The 21,806-nt window shown below is 38.1% G+C and overlaps 1 protein-coding gene across 3 annotated transcripts; it reads left to right on the plus strand.

Moving 5' to 3' along the window:
* Nucleotides 1-3,997: 3,997 nt before the first annotated feature.
* LOC103698639 (ubiquitin-conjugating enzyme E2 enzyme activator PEX22-like) lies at nt 3,998-15,114 on the plus strand. Of its 3 annotated transcripts, XM_008780677.6 has the most exons (9): nt 3,998-4,352; nt 7,301-7,522; nt 7,606-7,653; nt 11,025-11,081; nt 11,162-11,263; nt 12,559-12,624; nt 13,538-13,639; nt 14,143-14,252; nt 14,836-15,114. In XM_008780677.6, the coding sequence occupies exons 1-9, from the start codon at nt 4,227-4,229 to the stop codon at nt 14,837-14,839; spliced, it is 837 nt and encodes a 278-aa protein (XP_008778899.1). In that variant the 5' UTR covers nt 3,998-4,226; the 3' UTR covers nt 14,840-15,114. The 3 variants fall into 3 exon arrangements, with proteins under 3 accessions (XP_008778899.1, XP_026657458.1, XP_088566607.1); XM_026801657.4 differs by lacking the exon at nt 12,559-12,624 and having other exon boundaries at nt 4,011-4,352; XM_088710481.2 differs by lacking the exon at nt 14,836-15,114 and having other exon boundaries at nt 4,011-4,352; nt 14,143-14,256.
* Nucleotides 15,115-21,806: the final 6,692 nt, after the last annotated feature.

Here is a 21,806-nt window from a genome sequence, read left to right on the forward strand (position 1 = left end):
TACACAATCTCCATGGTCAATCTTCTTAGCCACAAACTTAATTAGAACAAAATATTATCCCTAGGAACAACATTAATTTTCTTTCTATTGACATGGCAACCAAGAACTCATTTAATCACGGTGACGGTTCTCACGGTCGGAATCGCTCATATGAGAACACCGAGTTATATGGTGTAGTTTGGTCCTTTCTACTATGATTAATATTGTAGAGCATGTCTTAGGGATGACATTATTATATACATATGAGAAGAAAATAAAGATTTATTCTAAGAGAGCAAGATTTTAACAAAATTAGATATATGGTTGCCATCCCTCTACATGTAAGCGAGTGGATCCTTTAAATTGAGCAAATATTAGTTGAAACCGGCTGTAGGATGGCTGCAGTATGGGTGGCAATGTGATGAGTTAGGTTGTCAACTCTATGACTCGGACCGCATATATATCCCTTGTCTCTTTCTTCCCTAACCTCTAGTTCCTCCTAATTTTTCACACCATTTTTTTTAGAAAAAAATGGTATTCCTATATGAGCAGGTTACCCTAATATCTTCTTTTTATGTTTTCTTATGAATGAATGGTGATGGTGCTATTGTTCGAGTAGGATGGGACGTTTCGGCTAATCCAACTGTATTTTTTTGCTATTGTCCATAAGAAATGTTTAAATTTTATCACCAATTCTCAACAATGCCTTTTATATAATTGACTAATCTCAATTTTCTTATATGTGGTTACTGCTTAGATCAGTTAGGTTTGAATATCATAAACATTGGTCTTGTTAAGAAAAGATTGCAATTAGGATGGTCAGTTGCCAATCATTGCAACCCGATTAGTACAATGATGACGTACTAGCTTCCCATAGTTTACCTTAGGCATGACATATTTTGGGCATGCAATTGATGAAAGTAGATGATAATGATGATTGCAATTTTTGCAAGCTGCCCCTATGGTAAACACCATGGCAATTTTAATCATGTATAATTGCATGAGATGGAAGCTATTCAAGGATAATGCTTAGTTCTAATACTCGGTATCTTACTTTTGTGATGCACTTTCTTTTCTAGGTCCATTGATGCTTTATTTTCTTTATGATCTAATTATAACCATGCTTCTGATTATTAATTTTATTATTGTGCATTTTTAGTCGACTTGCAAACCGTCTCATTATCATGTTCGTTTGAGCGAGTTAGCGAATTGAAGATAACCCAATGATGGTCGAGCAATTAAGATCTGCCACTTTCCTTAAAATTGTATGTGTATAGACTATATATGTCACTATTATGTGACATACGGTTCAGGCTAAGTCTAATAGCAGACCATTTTTCACAATGTTGAAAGGACATTTTGGTCCATTAGTTATAAAAGGTTGTTGAAGCTCCTTGAATTGTCCCTCTTGTTCATGAGATAATCTAGTTGTATTCAAAGGACCTTGCTCACCTACATGGGATAAGTTACTTTTGGTGATAGTATTTGGTCAGGGATGAACTAGGTATAAGCTTTAGTGATGGTACATGGGATAAGTTACTTTTAATGATATTTGAGTGCAAATACAAGAGATTCCATTTTGGCCACAGCTGACTTTGGTTTTTAAACCCTGTAAAAATTTCATTCAAACAAAAAGAAAGATGCAGCTGAAAATGCAACAAAAGTAACCTCGAGCCTCTCAATATGGTCTACCAAGAGGTTTCTAGGTTGGCTGCATCAACTGTACCTGGGAGGGCTAGAAATATCTGGGGTACTTGCACCGCTGTCTTAGCATCCAGGTTTATCCATTTTTCTTGGGTACCCCCACTTCTTGATTATCTTAAGGTGAATTTCCATGGAGGCATGACGCCTCTGGAGGCGTGGGTTTTGTGATCAGGGGCCACGGTGACAGATTTATCACAGCTGGTGGGCGGAGCACACCAGGGTTGACCTCAGTAGGTGCGGAGCTATGGGCAACCTGGGAGGGTATTTTGTATGCGAGAGAGGTGTTGGGGGCCGACAGCCTAGTTTTTGAGGGTGATTCCTCTACAGTGATTAATTGAATCCGGAGGGCGGACAGAAACAGGGATGGCCACCCATTGATACGGAACATTCGCAGGTTGTTACAGGAGCTGACCTCTTGCCAGATAGCTCATGTGTACCAGAAGACGAACAGTGCAACAGACTGAATCACTTTTTATATTGTCCGGCACTCCGGAGAAGTCATTTGGATGAGTATAGCATGCATTCCACATTCATTAATTTGGGAGACTGTACTCATACTAGATTTATATGAAATAAAATGCTGATTTGAACAAAAGAAGAAGAAGAAGCAGCCAACCACCATACACACAATCCAAAACAGTTGAGGGTATGACCCGATAGACTTGAACCAGTAGAAATAGCCAACAAACCAACCAAAGACAGCTGCATGCAAGCAGTTCTGGAAGAGGCCAAAGTTTCTCAGCCAAAAAATAATAAAAAAAAGGCCAAGGCTTGCAGAGGAACACCAATTCGAATAGTACAGGCAAGGCATGATGTTATGAAACCATACAGTTTCACAAATCCGCCTATCAAAGCTGAAGCTATAGCTTCTAAATCCCCCTCCACAGCTACCCCAGTACCCAACCACAAACAAGAAGTGAGAAAAAAAAAATAGAGAGAGCCCATGTACCCACACAAAGACCTTGCCACTATAGAAGAAAGGCATCCATTTACCTGATGCAAACGGCATGGTTGAGGAATGTCATTACCTAGCACCTTACTCTTCATCATGACCAAGTGGAGATTACATTCGAAATACCCTATTAAATAGTAGATACTAAAAGTAAACTAAAAATAGAGAGAGAAATTTTGCTACGTTTGAGTAGATCTCCACCCATATTGGATAGGGTAAAGATTGGATGAACACATTGATGATATGAGCTATTGAATATAATCTAGCACCTCTAAACTACTTATCAAAAATTTTATGATTTGGAAACTCCGCATAGATTTGATTGGATCTGAGTGAAGATGTATGCATGTATGTATGTATATATAGTATGTGCATGTGTTTCTATCCACATATATATACGTAAATATGTATATTTGTGTATATCTATATGTTTATATATATATATATGTGTGTGTATGTACACACACATATATCTGTGTGTGCGTGCGCATGTAGATTCTATTGTCTTAATCTTTAAAGACTTTCCCTATTGGAGCATCGCTTTTTTGAAGGATGGGTACAAGCTACATACTATAGACTATATCTTGTCTTAATTGCTAGATAAGCATTGACACCTATCTTTGCCAACTACTATCACTATTCGGTCTCTGGCTACGCCACGTGACCATTATCTAACCGGTTTTGGCTTCCACCATGAGTTAGAATACAGCTTAAAGAATATCTTATAAACTCTAAATCAATACTTCTTGATAAAAGAATTAAATTTAAAAGAGATTTTAGGGATTTTTTTTTTTGCTAGAGCGGGCGTATCATCCTACATAAGTACGAATACACCCAATAAAATCTGAAAACAAAACATCACGAAATACCCTAAGTAGCTCTTCCTCCCGAGTTCATAGAGTACCGTTTGAATAGTTAGCCACATAAGCAGCCATCCAATTCACGGTCTTGTTGGCCTCCCTAAAAACATGTCGGGACTGGAAGATTTCGCCGTTCCTCCCCATTGCCTAGATACCTCGAATCAAAGGATGGTCCCCCGTCTCACTTGGGCCTTTCTGTTTCCAACCTATCACTGTGGCCGAGTCATCCTCCAAAATGATAAAATTGGCCTGTAGAACGCGTCACCTAAGTCGAAAGTCCACCTATGCAGCTCGCAACTAGCGTTAGGAGGCAGGGATTTTTTTTTTTTTTTGAAGTTAGAGAAGTCCATTCGATAAAATTAAAAATAAAAACCTTTTAACGTGTCATATCTACATTGTAAAAAGAGAAAATAGTCTTCCTTTTCCTTTTTTTTTTCTTGTGTGCACGTGTCAAACTATTGTCTGGATATAACCCCTTGACTCTTCCCGTCCGGAACTCTTTGGTTGGTCCATTTGAGGGTCTTCACAATTTTCCAGCGGAAGGTTATAATTTTCTATTCTCCAGGTCTAACCTGTTTACCGGCCTGTCCGAGAATCAAATCTCGTCCAAGTTTGAACCCAAAGGGCTCTCGACTTTCTAGGGTTTCCTGAGAGGAATTCGGCGACGGAAATGGCCGATTCGAGAATCCTAGGGTTTCTCTGAGACGCCGGCGGCGGTCTCACCTTTTCCGATGGCGGAATCAATCTCCTCCGCAGCAAACTCGGCCAAGGAGGAGGAGCTGGCCGATCTGGTCCAGCGGTTCATGGCGTCGCTCGCGGAGCTCTCCGAACGCCTCCCCTTCACCGTCGATCGTCAGGTTCCCGATTCCTCTTTCTTGTTTACCTGGACTAAAAGTGCTTGCTTTCATTTGTGTTTCTTCATGGGTTCCACCGCCCTATTTGGACCGGATGATCTTGCTTTAGGGTGTTGCTAATATAAAGTGGAATTGGTAAATTGGTTGGGGTTTCTGGACGTTGTTAAATTTTTTCTCTTTTTGGGGTTAAAGGGTGCTTTCAGCTTTTGTCAAAAATGGTGATTCTTGATGCCGATGAGGTAGTTTTGATAGCCAAGATTCAATTTTTGGAGTAAGATGAAAAGAATCATTAGTTGATGTGCTGGAGTTGGATTTTTCTTTTAGATTTTTGCTATGCTTCTAGGCTGTATTTGATTGCTGAGAATGTCAAGGAAATATTAACTTTTCACTGATGCGGTAAAAAAAAAAAAAACAGGAAAGAAAGAAATGCGAAAATCAAGGAGAAAGAGGGAAAATTTTATCGTTTGGTTTTGCAGAGGTGGTAATGCATGGGGTGGTTATGCTGTATCTAATCCAAATCTCCAGACAGATATAAGCCTTTGATTTTCTTCTCAACGTTGCAACCGTTTGGTGAGGAAAATTTTAGGGTAGTTAAAGAAAATTTCTACACTATATATTATCATGAAAATTTTCCCCTTTTCACTACCAAACATTGGAAGACAAGATTCCCCTTTAAGACAATTTCTTCTCTCGCATTTGCAGAAATGAAGTAAAGTTAATTTGATCAGGAAAATAAGTTCAATTGTTCCTTGTCTCAATGGTTATGTAGGTAAAGAAGGAAAAAGATTAATTAATAAAAGTGCTCACTGCAAGGGGAAGGAAAACCTGCTAGCAACAAATAATAAAGCTTATAGAATGGTAAGAAGGAGGGGGCATATGTCCACTCGGGCCTGCATGTATATGGCAGGCCAACATGTCATAGTGTAGCATATTATAGTGTGCTATATATCAGCATGCACCAACACAAGAGCAAACATCTACACTATTCATATATTGTATGGGATACACACATATGTGCTAATTAACCATGATATATGTACTTGCTCATACTAAACTTAGATTATTGTTGGATTGCATCCCATTAAGGTAATACTAGGAGTTTTGGTTAAGTTGAAAATCATATCATGGTGGATTAATCTTACCTAAATTAATTTCAAATAATACTGAAAAGACCATCCATGAGCTATGAGAATAGTTTATACCTAAATGAAGGATACATCCAGAAGATTGGAAATTAAAGAACATATGAAAATTTCTCTTACCTCTCCATAAATTATAGAAGATCAATATTAGTTATGGTCCTTCTTAGCCTCCTAATAATATATGCCTTTAGATGATGGTGGGCTACTACATGCTTGCCTACATAAGTATGTATTACATACATATGAACATACATAATATGTAACCTTCGTTGTCACTCTCTGTAGATCTACTGGCAATCGATTGAGGCCCTCCATTATACTGCACTAGCTTGGTATGGCCTGATAAACCTTAAATTGATGGATATTAGTCTTGTACCTTACTGTTGTGGCTGATGTGCATATATACAATTATACATCATAAGATGGCAACAATATTAGCTGGAATCTTTGATTTATCCTAAAGTATGACACTTCAAAATGGGTCGACAAGAAGAAATTCTTAAATATTAGAGGGATCTAACATTGAGACACATATTTGCACTTGACATTCATACCCAAGTCCATGTAAATATATGTACCTAAGATAATCTAGTGAACCACATAAGGAACTTATCTATGAAGATAATCAACACAAATGATATTCCAGTTCTCTCCATTTTGAGAAGTTTGTTGAAATTCTTCATATCATGTACACCTATTTATTGAAAGAAGAGTTTATTTACTTGTGTAATTGGGAAAGTTGTGCATGCCTCTAGATGTGTCCGTTTGATATATGCATGCATGAATACCTTATGAAAGGGGCTGTGGAATTAGCGTTCATTCAAGAAGCAAGCAAAGAATGCATTACCTAGCAATCTCTTTTCAAATTAAAAGAGAAAAAAATTGCTATTCAAATTCTTCCTGATACATCCTTGCACTCTCCATCAGAATAGAAACTTCTCAATTATTTTCATAGATGAAGTTGGAGCCTACAAGAATGATGAAATCGTAGAAAAAGATATGTAGAAAAGTCATTATTTTGATTAAAGATTCTTAAATCTAAACTGTTACTGTGCAAAATTCATGCTGTAATTTCTAGTATTTTTCTCCCAAATTTACCTTAATATGTTAAGCACCAAAATAATCTCTGCCTTCCATTTTAATTTCTTTAGCCAACCTACCAGCATTGAATTTCATATTCAGCGTTGAAGAAGAGTCCCACCCCTCCGGAACTCATTTACAAATGGAGGATATGGCTAAGAAACCTACCTTCCCAAAACTCGTTTTGAAATGGAGAATATAGTTTTTATGATCTTGCTCTATTGATGTAGCTCCAGCGGTCTTTCTTCTCTCTGTCTCTCAGCTGCCTTAAAATGTTTTCAGGAAGAGCTAAATTTATGAACTTCAGTATTTCACAACCTATTCATCTTGCCTCTTGATTTTAGTCATCTTACTCTAATTACACGATAAATCTCATTTGCTGTTTTAGTATCTGTGGAAATGAATGCTGAAAATTTCAGCACTAATCAAATCTAGACCACAGAGAATGGTAAGTCTTGATAAATTTGGGTTTAGTATTTTCTTTTTGTAATTTTCCACAGTTCATATGCAGAATGATATGGTCTTTATGTGGGTTGCTTTGGATTATATAATTTTTAGATGCATGAAGTTGCATTTTGGGTTTTCCAACTCTTATAGATATCTTTTCCTTTTTGTGGATTTTAAATTATGTATGGTAACATTGTGTTCACTGAGCTTATGTATAATCTTTCTAATAAAAATGTCTTTATGTCAAATTTTGATTTGCATTTAATTTTTTTTTCTTTTCAGAGACTTCGATCTATCACAACACTTGCTGCTTTGGCCATTGCATTTGTTTTTGGTTGGAAGCTTTTGAGAGCTCCTACAGATCAACGAAGAAGGCAACGCAGACACCCTGGCTCACATGGTCTTCCTAATGCCGGAACGCCTATGCCATCTTCTGAACTTTGCTCATCCTCTGGGCATTCAAGAGTGCAAGATGTAGTTGATGAGTTCTTCCAGCCAGTGAAGGTGTTATTATTCTTTCTATTTAACAGACCTCATGCTTACTGATAGCTGACTAAGGTTTATGTGTGGTGGTTTTGTTTCTGCAGCTCACTTTGGAGCAAGTTGTGAGGCATAAATTGAGTGAAGGAAGAAGGGTACTTGGTGTTTCTGAAACTTTCACTTTATGAGCTCCTTTCTCCAACGAACTTACTAAATCTTTTTTCTAGCACGTAGCTTAGAGTGATTTGCATACCTGTTTTGTTAAATTTGTGAATATTCATGTTTGTTACTTTACCATAAAAAAAACCAAGCATGTTGCAAACAGTTGATATAAATATCTGTATTTTGTTTTCTTTATGCAAGTCAAACTTATATGCAAATCGATGAAAAATGTGAGTATAAAGAAATGAAATTAAATTTTAGACTCTTGCAGCAAGATTTACAAATCCTGCCTTGTGATTGACAGATTTCAGGAATGTAGAATTTGGTAGTCTTATTCATAATATCAATTCCAGCCCTACTTTATTCACTTAAGCTAATGTGCAGAATCGGAGGCAAATTTTAAGCGTTCTTTGGAATATGCAAATCGTTACTGGTACCAAACTTGCTTCTTGAAAAAGAATTTCCTCCAACTCTATCTACTCCGTAAACTTCTTTTGACAAGGATGAGATGGAGGGAAGGCTAGCCCTAATTGTAGTTAGTCGACAAGAATGACGGAACCGTCTAGTTCGGGGCATACCAAGCCGTACCGGTGGCAGACCAGGATGGTTCCGGCAAGCAAAATGAGAAACTAGCGATGGAAGGGGAATGAGAGAAGGAAAGGAAATAGAGGAAAAGAGAAAGGGGGGAGGGAGGGAGAGGGAAAGGAAGGAAGAGAGGGGGGCAGACGGTTGGTGGAGAGCCACGAACGGCTGGAGAGCCGCGCGAAGGGGCGAAAGTGGGGCTTCACTTAAAATTAAGTGAAGTCAGCAAGGGATTTGCTGACTTCACTTAAAATCTTCGAAAATAAAAAAGGCCCTCCCTGGAACTCATGTTTCGAACGAAGCAGAGGAATCAGAGGCGAAGCCTCTCCTCCGCCCCTCTGCGTGGCTCCTTAGCCCTCCGTCAGACGTCCCTCTCTCTCTCTCTCTTTTCCTCTCTTTTCCTCGCTGCGCCAGCCTGTGCTGGTCTTCTCGCTCTCTCTCCCTCTCTTCCTCGCTCTTCCTCTCCTACCCTCCCCTCTCTCTTTTTCTCTCTCTTGTTCTCCCTCTCCCCTGCCCTCTCTACTATGTTAGTACGAGCCTCGCACGGAATGACATGGGGCATACCAAACTGTGCCGCCAGAAAACCAGTTCAGGCCTCGGTACCGGCACAGCGATCCTTGGTCAAAATTTCTTGATTAATTGAGGTCACTTTGATAAGTTGAAGGTACTTGAAAGGAACAAAGAAGGAGCCATAGGATTGTTATCGTAGAGATGAAGAAGATTGCATAGAGTGGCAAGTAGGTTATAGGGAACATCGAATGAAGCGGGCTGGGGAGATGAAAAACTTATTTCAAGGTCGAGCTTAGAAAAGTCTCATCGATCCACTACTTTTTTTTTGTTTTCTAACTCGGTGATATCAAGCCTCGGCTCCAATCTCGCATACATTACCAGTAGGAATTGCTCCAAGCTTTGGGGCAAGGTTATAAGGCTTAGGATTGGGTGCGCTAACAGCCTAAGAACCTGTGGAGGTAGCTTGACAGTTATCGGAGGCATTAAGTCGATATTCCATATTGTGCAGAACCTCAAGACACGATAAACATCAATTTATAGGCCTCTTCTCTTCTTATCGGCTCTGTATGGCCTGGTAAGTTAGGAAGTGGAGAGAGGCCGCAATATTCCGATTCTCCATGTTGCCAAACATAAAGAACGCTTGGTGGTCCCTTCATTCCAACTCTTAAAGTTAATTCTTCCTTTGAGGTGCTAAAATGGAAATTTTAGTTCTTCTAGTAAGATTCTTTGGTGGTTAATTTAGGTGAATATATGATCGCAAATAGTAGTTTAACAAAGAAGTAAGAGTGAGGTATTTTAAGGAGTTGGTAGCTAATGATGGAGCATTGAGTGTTTACGCAACTTGGTATAGCTAGAGGATCTTTAGCTTTGGTTTATGCATACACCAAGATACTTGATGGCTTGAATGAGTGGTTGTTGGAGCCATGTCATTGACTCATGGTCTTAAAAACTATCAAAATGGGATAGTACAACCAAAATCATATTGTTCTATCACAAAACTGGCATGGGTATGGGTGCTAGGATCCCAAAACAGTTGTATCGGTATATGCCAGTCTCTACTGGTCTGTACCTATGTTTATCAGTAGTATTTTTCCCAACCACACTAGTTGATACCAATGGCTTTTCAATTTTTTGGACAATGTTAGTTTCGATATGGTATCGGTACTAGACTGCTACCATACTGTTCCAATGGAAAAAAAGTATACATTTCAGTGTCAATATTTAAAACCTTGCCTTGACTATTTAATTGTTGAAACTAAGTGGAGATTATTGTGCTTGCTGGATAAATATCTTTTATGTGTAATAGCTTTGCAAAGAGAAGTTATTAGGTTGACTGTTGGGTGGACTGGTGTCGCATTCAGTATCTACCTCTAGAAGTTTGAGATGGTTGTTTTTTACAATTCTGTTTTCTTTTCGAATTTCCTTTTCCTATAGAGTTTTTTCCACTGCATGGTGGTGGCACCTAGGCAGGTTGTCAATATGTTAGTGGGGAAGGGAAGCATTTCCAATATATGATTAGCATGACATTATGGCTTTGGGGTGGTGATGAATGATGAGTTGCGAGAGTCGGGCAGAGTACTTTTCATCTACACTGCAAAAAAGCTAAAGAATGGTGGAGAATTTTGCAATTTTCTACAAATTGAAGAATAAAAACTGGGGGCGTGTCAGTTTGCCATTTGACTCACAGATCTCTTCTTTGATTCTTTCTTCAAGTCTATTCTTGGGTTTATTGGCATGCACTCATTGGAGAGACAAAAGCCTTCAAAGAAATTGTCTACAGAATTTGCAATAAGCCAGGCAACATTATGAGGCACATGCTGCTGCATATAGTTGTTATGTTGATTTTAAAAGGAACCTAGGGATATAACTTCTCAATGATTGTCTCTATCCAGCAAATATGACATGTTGAAACATACATGCTTGGTTTTGCAGAATCCTGGAGTACATGGCTAATTATGGGGCCATCATGAAAGTCTAAATAAATAACTCCAAATTTGAGCCAGACTTGTTTATATGATTCTTCAACCTACAGTTCATTACATGTAATATACTCTTCCGACATACATCATGCTTATTTTGAGCGACGAGATGTCTCTTTGGGTTTGTCGTACAATATGTTCATCTACAATTGAAGTGACTTAATGCTCGTGTTGCAACATACATTAACATTGATGTACAAAAACAAATTTATTTTTGACTCGCTATCAAGTTATATTATTACTGATTAATGCACGCAGCATGCTTATACCAGTGTCAAATTAACCAATACCAGGTCACTTGCCAGTTACTTGGTGTAATTCTTGAGGAAACAGCTCCAGAAGAGCTCCAGGTTAGCTAGTACACCTCTGTCTTCTCTTTCTTTAATCACCAAAATCAACTAATTAATGATATTCTGGTTTGTTGTGGCAGAAACATGCAACTGTGAGGTCATCTGTGTTGGAAGTGCTTTTGGAGATTACAAAATTCTGTGATGTTTATCTCATGGAAAGAATTCTTGATGATGAAAGTGGGGTGTGTGCTTGGCTTGTTAACTTGTTATAGTGATTTCTTTTTTCAAGTGTTCATGTCTTTTCTTTAATAAATCAGAATTTATCTATGTTGACATTGTACTCTGAGGCTCTTCAAACTACTCTCTTTAATATATTTCTGGATACTATAATATTTCATCCTAGGTGGTAAACTTAAAACACTTGAGAAGTTGCTTCTTTGCATGTAGGCCTGCTTCCAGTTGGGCTTGAGTCAAGCCACCCCAATTCCCAAGCTCAAAATAAATGGGAGATGTTTAGGCTCAGACTGTAAAATGATAAGGCTTGAAGTCAGTCTGGCCAGGCCTTGGACTGAAGGGAAGGTGGGTGAAGGGGTGCAAGAGAAATGGAGAGGGAATGGTGACAGAGAGGAGGAAGATTAGAATTAAATAATTCTACTACATACTAATGTAGGCTCTGGACTGGGCCTGAGTTTGGTCATTGTTATCCCAAGCCTGGCCTTTATTCAATCCAGGCCTACATTTTTGAGTCCTGGCCAGACTTCGGTCCACGACCCATCTTCTCTTGACTTCAACCCAGTTCAATGGATCTTGGGCTGGCCAGGCCCATTAGCCGTGCTTTCGCATGCCAGTGAAGATTCAGATACCTTACACCATATCTGATCTAAATTTCTGTTTTAACTTGAACTTTTTAGCCCTTTAGTTTGCAAATCGCTTTTCTTTCTTATTAGGTAACTTATGGGACATACATACAGAAATTGTCAGAAAGACTTGTTCCTTCTGATAACTTTCCATGCAAAATTTATATCTGACCTTTATATTCGTTCACCTTAGATTATTCTAGGCCCATATTCCACTATGGTAATACTTTGAAACTTTCTGGAACTAGGCTTAAAGCAGGAAAGAAGTTGTCCTTTTCTTTTATTAAATTACTTGTACCCTGAAATTTGTGCAGATGCAACTGCATTTGGGGATCCTTTTTTTGCACTTTTATTTAGCTTGTACCCACTTATGCAACATGGTTGTCATATTTTTTCTTTAAAGTTTCTATATATTTTTTTTACACAAATGGTTTTTGTGAGGTTCATAGAGCAGTTTCTGGATATACTAGTGTTATTTTTACTGAATTAACTTTTAGAACGAAAGCAAGGAATGAGAACTTCAATACAATCTTGTTCCAACCTTGTAGGTAATGAAATAAGGATTGAGTATTTCAGCATCTTACTGCAGCTTTGTAGGCAGCGCAAGGTTTATGTAGATAGAGTGTCTTTTATGGTTAGGTAAATTTGGTTGGTTTGTTGACACAAAAATAGTGATGCAGGAAAAGGTTCTTTCAGCATTGAATGATGCTGGGGTTTTCACCGCCAATGGTTTGGTAAGAGATAAGGTAGGACTACTTGTTCCTTGCAGTTGTTTGGTTGAATTTATGAAAAGAACATCTGTTGTTAAATGTGCTAATTTCTTGAGATTATACTTGTGGAAACACCTGGTGCTCTCTCTCTCTCTCACGCACACACACGAGCAAGCATGCACCCATCTAGCCCAACATATGCACCCACACGACACTGGAACTCACATCTTGTTGTTTTTTGCTGATTTTTTTTTTTTTTTTGTCGAAACTCACATCTTGTTTTTTAATCTTTGGAAACTTATAAAGGTTAATGCTAAGGTCAGATGCTCTCTCTCTCTCTCTCTCACCCACACTGGAACACATTTTCCTGCACCCAGATAATCTTCAAAAGATTGAAGGTGCAGGCTATGATAGTCGCAGTGCATGTTGCACCACAGCCAGCATGAACAACAACGATGGAGTTACTGCCTTGGTTGCACCAGTCCATGCTTTTGGGTGCGTAGATAGCAGCATTTTCTGGAGGATTGAACAAAAGGAAGGAAGAAAAGTGGTTCTTGCAGGACCACTGATGTTTACATTTCATAATAACATCTTCAAACTTCGAAGTGTCACCACCAGCATAACTATGTATATATGAATGATAAGAAAGGAAGTCAACTTTTATTTGGACAAAAATGCCATAATCAAACTATAGTAAAAATTGAGATGCTATTTTTTTATTATTTTCTTGCAGTATACGTCCCATTGCTGTACTAATTCCATATGACCACACTTGTCTAGCACTCTTTAGTTTGTTCCTTTATCACTAACTAATCAAACTAGAGTGAAAAATAGAGATGCTATTTTTTATTATATCTCGCAACATACATCCCACCGCTGCACTAATTCCACACACTTTGTCTAGCACTTTAGTTTGTTATCACTATCTAATTATATGTCAAACCTGCAGGTTCTTTTTTGTAGCACGGAGAATGGGCGCATTTCGTTTGTTCGACAACTGGAGCCAGATTGGCATATTGATTCTAATCCTGAAATTATACACCAGTTAGCTGTAAGTCACCAACTAGTTTACAACTTTTTTCCTGAATGAACGATAATGTGCTTTGCTGTCTAATGTTACTTCCTGATAGCTTCACTGAATCGCTTGTTTCCAATTTATAGTTGTGTATACATTTGTTTCTCCTTGATATCCTGATTAACATATTAAATTTTTTAACCACGTGTATATATAATACCATTACATCTGCTCAAACTTCTCTTGAATGATTGTTAAAGGAAAGTGGCTATTGATATGTTGCATGGCAAGTATTCTATTAGTATCGCACAAGTTTCCTTGTAAGAAAAATGTTAAAAACTTATATTATATCTTAACAAAATTTGGTTGATGCTTGATATCAGCAGTTAAATAACTTGTATTTTTTTCCTTCTGAATTCCTCGGCCTTTTATTTGGTAAATGGAAATCTGGAGTTCTTTATGAGGGATCGGATTTGTGCTTTTACTGTAGCCAAAGTATATATTCCCCCACAGAAAAATAACATGGTTTCTGTCTCCAGAGGTTTATTAAGTATCAACTCCATGTTACGCCAAATAGACCAGAACGCACAGCTTCTAATGTGTTCAGCTCTGAGAGTTTGGAGCAGTTCTTTGGAGATCCAGTTCGAAGGTAATGCGAGTCCTCGGTAATCAACTGTGGCTTATCTACTCATGTTCTATGTTGGTTCCTTTTTTTATTCAATATTTTTTCCAAGCACTCAGAAGTTTGGAGTGTGGGAACCATTCAGCTAGAAAGGAAAAGTTCAACTTTGGAAGAACATGAAAAAATATCCAGATGTTTTCAGTAAAATACTACTGAGATTCACAAATCCGCTAATCAATAGCCTTTTACTGATCTGTCTTAGGAATTTTATCCTTGGAATAATGTCTGTATGCTCTTGGTTACACTCTTCCTTTTTTTTGAAAAATATCACAAGCATTTGCATTTTTATTCGATTGTCTAGAGAATATTTTGACTATCAACTTAGATGTGGCTACAAATTTTTATCCTTCTAATTTGGTTCTGCAACTCTTTATCCACTCTAATGCACTTCTATGGAAATAATTATTGAAGTAATGACTATTTGAGCAGATGTTTCAACCGGCTGCACTTAATCCATAGAAAATCTATTTCTAGGGGTAGCGCTTAATAGGCCCCTAATTATTATTCTGAGGAGGTGCCTGATTATTCTGTTATTGGCTATTCTATGCAGTTAAAACGCCCTGTCAAATTGTTCTCCAGTACTTTCAAGCTGTGCTGTTGTCTAGCTGCATATTATGTCCACATTGTTCATTGGATGGCTTTCTCCTTTTATTATTTATCAAAACTGTGTTCGGTGTTATGCGTACATTTAGCAGCGAGAGGGATACACTATGATGTTGATCATGAGCTGGTGCAATGCTGCACCAACCATTTTCCATGGCTTGTATAATCGAAGTAACAACAGTGGCTTCTGTTCTATGTTGTCAATGCAAATAGGTCCATTTATTGATGCCTCTTCTTGTGGAAGGACTGAGAATTTTTCTGTTGCTTACCTAGAAGATTATGGTAGCTGCTGATTGTCTGGGGTGACTTGTCTATGTATGGTCCTGTGGTGGCATGAAGTCTATCATTGACTTAAACCATAGTTTGATTGGACTGGTGATCTAGATTTAAACTGGAAGCATTAGAGCCATTTTGCATGCATGGCTTGATGGTGATGTCTCATGCTCTGGTAGTCCAGATCCTCTGGCGGCAAAAAAAAAAAAAAGAAAGAAAAATCATAAAGTCTGGTTGTGTAGACAAGAATAAGTTGGAAAATGACAAACTATTGTTCAATACCAGCATCTTGAAAACAATGGTTGCATTGAAAGGGAATTGCAGAAGTTTGTTAAAAGCTTATAAGACTTGGCTCAAGTAGCTTTAAAAGAAAACTTGCATAAAAGTTTGCAAAAAAATTGAAAATAACCTGTTGGGGTATTCGAGGGCATTTCTATCTAGTGTGACTTTGATCATATCATGTATTTGTGTAGTAGAATAGCCATGTGTTGTGTGCAGGACTGCAAGTATTCCAATTGAAAGAAGAATAGAAGCTAAAATTAGGTTCATCGATAAGCTTGGCGTCCAAGCATTTGGAAGCTAAAATTAAGAGCTCTATCAAGGGCTAGATGGGGGAACCAAAAATAAAATTTTAAAAATAAATAAATCCAATGGAAGATATGGTATATTCTCTCGGTCAGGGTTTATATGAACATGTACCCTTACTCCTGTAGCTCAACGCAATTTAGCTTGCACCCATTTAGTTCAATAACTAAATAAACAAATAAATAGATACTTGATGAGAGAAGCTCATGCAACTACTTTCGTTTAGATACAGCATAGTCTTGAGACGTGAAAAACCTTCACTGGCTTGAAGTTGAGTCAGACATCACTCCCCTTCGTTTCCAAGTTAATTAGCCAACAAACCTTACCCAATTGCTCTTGAGAGCTAAATTGAGGGGGAATGGAGATAAATGAGCCACTCCCTAGGAGTAGACAGGAGCTGACATCTTGAACCAGAGTCCAAGGATGCGACTCTGGACTGAAGACATCTAAGACGTGTTCATATGCAGGCAAATTTGCATCATCCTGACTGCCCAAAATCGCAAAATTAGCATAATACTCATGCTATAGATAGATCATACCAAGTTCTCTGGCACAAATTTGCCAGTGAAAAGGTGTCCAATTAGTTCCAAATGATACCCTTCATCAACATAAAACTAGATGCCCTTCATCAACATTGCCAAAATGCTCCTAAAGAAGCACAGCATCTCACATAATGTACAAAAAAAAAAAATTAGGTCAAAAATGAATATTTGTGAATAGTGTGGATATCATTTGAATATGTAGGATCGAACTTTCAATAGATCCAGGGACTTTGGATCCTATGGATAAAGATATTTTTTAGCCAACAATTTTATCCAGCACATCTGCTGTTGAGAGAACTATCACAAAAAAATTCCAGCAATCAAAAATTAAGAATGTATTCTTCACATTGTGAAAAAAAGAAAAGAAAAAGAACAATCGGCTTCTCCAGTTTACATGCATCATCCACTCTCTCGCTCGCAAAGGAAGAAAAAAGAAACGAAATGCAAACCCAAACTAAAGAAGAAACAAATAACTAAAGAAGGATAAAAGAATAGTTGAAACATGAGCTTGCGAGGCAGGTTGGAGGTCTAACCAACCGCAAATGGCTGAGCCTCTACGAGCGGACCGGGCCAAGGGTGGCGGAGATGGGGCTGGGCGGGCTCTGGAGCGGCGGAAATGCCGTTGAGGGGGTGGTGGTGGTGGGGGTGGCAGCGGCGGTGGGATTGGTGGGGGTTGTGGGTGTGCTGGCGGCGGTGGGATTGGTGGTGGTGGTGGGGGTGGCAGCGGCGGTGGGATTGGTGGTGGTGGTGGGGGTGGTGGCGACGGTGGGATTGGTGGTGGTGGTGGGGGTGGTGGCGACGGTGGGATTGGTGGTGGTGGTGGGGATGGGGGCGGCGGCGGTGTTGGCCGGGATGGGGTCGGGGAAGATGGGGTGGCAAGCAACGTTGGACTGGCATGGATGTGCGTCTTTGCGAGCCCAGCTGTGGCGGAGGAGGCCGAGGCCCAGGATGAGTCCGGCCACCGCCGCCGCCGCGACTAGAAAGAAGAAGATCTTGGTGGCCTTCCCAACGTAACACATCTGATCTCTTCCTTTCTCTTCTTCGAGATGTTGGGATGGAAGACAGTGAGAAGAAGATGAGGAGGGGAGAAGAGGGGTTTGGTGCAGTTGAGCTCCCCCTTTTTTTTTTGGCTTTTGTTTTTGGATGTTGCTCCACCGATCTCCATGGCTTCACGTGAAAGCCTAAGAAAAGAAAGAAGAATATAATATTTAAGAAAGCAAAAAGCGAAGAGAGAGTAATGTTGCTAAATTGACCTTCTATGACTTCCCTATCACTTGCATGTGGAGCCTATGGGAAGAGGGTGGGTGGCACCTAAAAAGCCTGCTACAAAAAAAAGAGCCACTTCTCCCAGAGAGATGTACATTGTCTTAACGAAATGATGATGTAATCTAAGATTCTGACGTGATTGACGTCGTATACCTATTAAGACTACATACCTATGTCTCAGACTACAAAATAAGGATTTTTACCATAAGATTACATACCTATGTCGCAGACATACGATTATGTTCCTATATCGCAAACTACAAAATATTACTGATGGTTCGGTATTCAAATACCATTATTCTAATTACTGATGCTTCGGTATTGAAATCAGTTTCTCAGATTACAAGTTGACATGACCAATAAATAATATCCTTTGGCGAGGCCAGATCATAGTCGTTTAACAAATTTCATATAAAATAATCATATGAAACAAATTATTACATAATTTACTTAATCATATTTTTTAAATTTCATAACATAATATATTTTAAAATAATTACTATCATAACTGCAACATACTTGACCCGTTTAACTAAGTATAAAATAGATATTATAATCAAATTTAATTATCATTTTACCACAAATTCAAAAAACACACATTAAAGATTAGAATACTTATCTTTTCTCGCTTCATAATTCTACTTGAATTAAACAAGTTAGGCTCGCTTGTTTTAATATCATTAAAATATAATTAATTTCATCGTCATCGTAGGAGCCCAGTGAAGTCAAAAAATTAAAATACTACTGGGGATACGGCCTCATGCCCCTATATAAGATTGGTCAAGTGGCAATGCCCGACTGCTTAGGTCGGTCTGAGCAAGGTAAATTTAACTGGTCAAGTTCAAACATAATTTAGGTGACTCAAAGAAAATCAATGTGGTCGAATTTCAAAAAGACCCAGCAAAGGTCGAGGTAATAGGTCAGTCTACCGATTGGATACCGAGGCAATTCAGGATCTCCATATTGGGTCAACTTGGATCCAGCAAAAAGAAAAACAAGGCTTACACTAAGATCCTTGAGCCTACATAGAGAGAGAAAGAGAGAGAAACTCAGTTTGAGTTAAATCAGGAGTCTGGTCTGCTCATGATTGTCAATGGCATGGATCACCCCTGCATCTAATCTACATGTCAAAAAAAGGACATAATAACCAAAGAAGTAAAACATTCTTTTTAAATAAATAAATCAAAATAAAATGGGAAGAAAATGAAGAAATCGGGCAGAAAGAGAGGGAAGAGGAGAGGAGAGAGGCTGGGGTGCTGCTGGAGGTCCATTTTACCAGATTTTTTAGGTTTGAGTTGGGTAGAGTTACTAGATATCTCAACTCGAATATAACTCTGCACAATTTTGGGATTTTCAACCCAAATTTGACCCGGCTCATGCCAAAACCTGCACAAACCTATTTCCATTTCGGGTTGGGCTTGATATTCCACCCTAGGAAACAATGCAAATTAAAAACCAAAAATTATCACACACACACACACACACACATATATATATATATATATATATATATATATATATATATATATATATATATATGTATGTATATTGTAAGAACATTGGTGGTATACTATGAATTATCTGTACACAAAACAAAGCATGGAATAAAAGAACATAAATTAGTTCAAGAAAACACCACCGACCAAAGTGACATATAACATTATCAATTTTTCAACCCATGCATGTTTGTCAAGTTATTTTGTAAATATCTTATACATAACTTGTAACATTCAGGGAGTAATTTACAGTTCAAGAAAAATGCAGAGAAGCATCCAAACAAACAATTATGCATAAATTCAAAAATGTTCCAATAATTTAGAGAATTTTGCATTTGTTATGCCTGTCAATTCATCACATGAAGCAAGAATATCCCAAGGACATTTTTTTTATTAGTATTCACATTTTTTTTATTAGTATTAGGAAGAGCTGGTAGGAAGAGCTGGAACTCCCACACCTGACCGTATCACAGGACGCAACACCTCCTTTAACGCAATTCACTATGGTGGGTCCTACCATGAGAAGAACGTCATTAATTCTATGTATCACGGGCAATACTTGCAGGATATGGCATTATTTTGTGGCATCTCTTCAATGCACTAACCGGTTGAAGTAGTGCGCAAAATTTATCAAACATTGTAGCAGACAAAACTTTCCTAATGTTAGATCCCTCCGCATGGAATTCCCCATCTCTTTTTTTTTCCCCTCTTTTTTTAAGTAACGTAAATCAAATCTTCTAAAGATTCTTTTTTTTTCCTAATTTCTTAATTAACATTGTTGTCATGAAAATTGGGAGTCAAAAAAAAAAAAAAGTACCTTGACTTCGTCAACATCTACCAAGAGAAACACCATATCTTGGTTAAGCCATGGCCAGTTCCTCAAAAGAAAGGAATTCATGGCAAGAGATGGGACACACCATAAAGCACTGAAGTGGACAAAAAAAAAGTACATGTAATTGTTGTTTCATAACAATGAGGGAATCTACCAAACTTTAGAAGGCTTCTTCCATTCAATCAAAGATAAGACTCCCATCTGTACTTCAACTTTTGCTGGTCCTCTTACTTTTTCTCTGAAAAACCAAAACCAAAAAAAAAAAAAAGACAGATTATCCTCTCTCTCTTTTTCTGAGAGAACCAGAGTCATCTTTTGCCAGTCAATCCTTCATAAAAGTACATGGCCAACCACAAATTCTTCTTTCAGAGAGATTAAGATGCAAAAACACAAGAAAGGTGAAGGGGAAGCGGGTTCCCAAATTCTTAGTTTGCAGAAAAATTCGGAAACTGAGGTGCCTATGCTGAATTTTTGCTAGTAGAACTGAAATAATTCCATGCCAAGTTTGCGAGATTGGAGGAGCTTACAGGGCTGCCTTGGTTGTTGGCTTGGGCGATGAAGAGGTCCCATAACTCCGAGTCCACCTTCACAACCCTGGACTTGGCAGGCCTAGCTTTGGTTGGCCATATTCCTCAATCTGATTTTGGGAGCCACTGTTACTTAATCAGAAAAACTAGAAAAAAATAATGAAAAGATATCTTTTTTTTTCTCTAATCACAATTGTTTTGTTCCTTCACTCCTCGACACACAACTCTAAGCCTCCGATAAAATGTAGAGAATAATACAAGAACTTAAAAAGAAAAAGTAAAATAAGCTCCGTATTGAACGAGGAGACTAATAATACAAAACTAGGAGAAGACGTCGCTAGGATTTTTGAGGAACCAGAGTGCTATGAAACTTCAAATTTTAGTCGCGACGAACATGATCCAATATCAAAATGGAACCAATGATCAAATCCAACTAGTGCTTTCCGCCGGTTACAATGGCCGTAGGCATTGATGGGAACACTGTTTTTGAAAGATACCTACTCTTCTTAAATCCAAAATCAATAACAAAGATCTATACTATTAATTATAAGCTATATCATTAAAAATACTTAAAGAACAGATAATCCTAAATATTTGTAGTCTCTAAGCTAGGTACCATATATATATATATATATATAAAGACCACTGATGCAGTCTAAAATGACTAAAAAAGCTTCATGGCCAATGGGAGCATTGAGTTTCCCAAATGGATACAAAATTGAATATTTTCATCGTGCTAGTATGTTACAAGATTCTACAAAGTATCTAAATTAAGATTTTATTTTATTGATCATGATGTATACATTAAAATTAATAGATTTTGATGCTTAATTCATTGATATCCCATCCTTACCCAAGTAAATCTAGTCTCGTCGCTGCATCCTTTACAAATCTCCGTGAGATATGCCAGTGAAAAACCATGGCCCCTCTATTAGCTGAATTCTCACAACTCCCTGTACAAAGAGAATTAACTAAAAAGTACTTGCAAACGATGATTCAAAAAGAAAAAGGAATATTATAGTTACTTAGAAATCTGGCTTCGGCAATATATTATTGGTAAGCTGTAAAAAATCGATGTTTGACTGAAAGATTATCGGGTAAAAAGAAAAAACTTAAGCCGCAGATAATTCCAGGCAACTAATATACCTTCAATCTCCATCCATGACCGGCTTAACGACGATGTAGACAAGCACATCACTTACAATGATATTGTTCCCCACTGCTCAAACCCCATACAACATGAACATGAAGAAATGTTCACTAATATAGTCACTCAGTATTAGAGCGCAGAGGTGAAATCCAAGAAATACTAAACATCATGCCTGTGATGAAGAAATCATATGCTGAACATGTTGCTGCTTAAGAAAAGCCCACATTCATTGTCATAGGATTGCAAC

Source organism: Phoenix dactylifera, chromosome 14 (assembly GCF_051530095.1).
Source record: "Phoenix dactylifera cultivar Ajwa chromosome 14, Ajwa_hap1_PhDact_Kaust_v1.1, whole genome shotgun sequence".
Classification (NCBI taxonomy): domain Eukaryota; kingdom Viridiplantae; phylum Streptophyta; class Magnoliopsida; order Arecales; family Arecaceae; genus Phoenix; species Phoenix dactylifera.

Coding starts and splice junctions, on each gene's coding strand:
- LOC103698639 (XM_008780677.6), top strand. CDS start 4,227: ATGGCGGAATCAATCTCCTCCGCAGCAAACTCGGCCAAGGAGGAGGAG. Junction 4,353..7,300: donor CCTTCACCGTCGATCGTCAG/GTTCCCGATTCC, acceptor TTTTCTTTTCAG/AGACTTCGATCTATCACAAC. Junction 7,654..11,024: donor AATTGAGTGAAGGAAGAAGG/GTACTTGGTGTT, acceptor AACCAATACCAG/GTCACTTGCCAGTTACTTGG.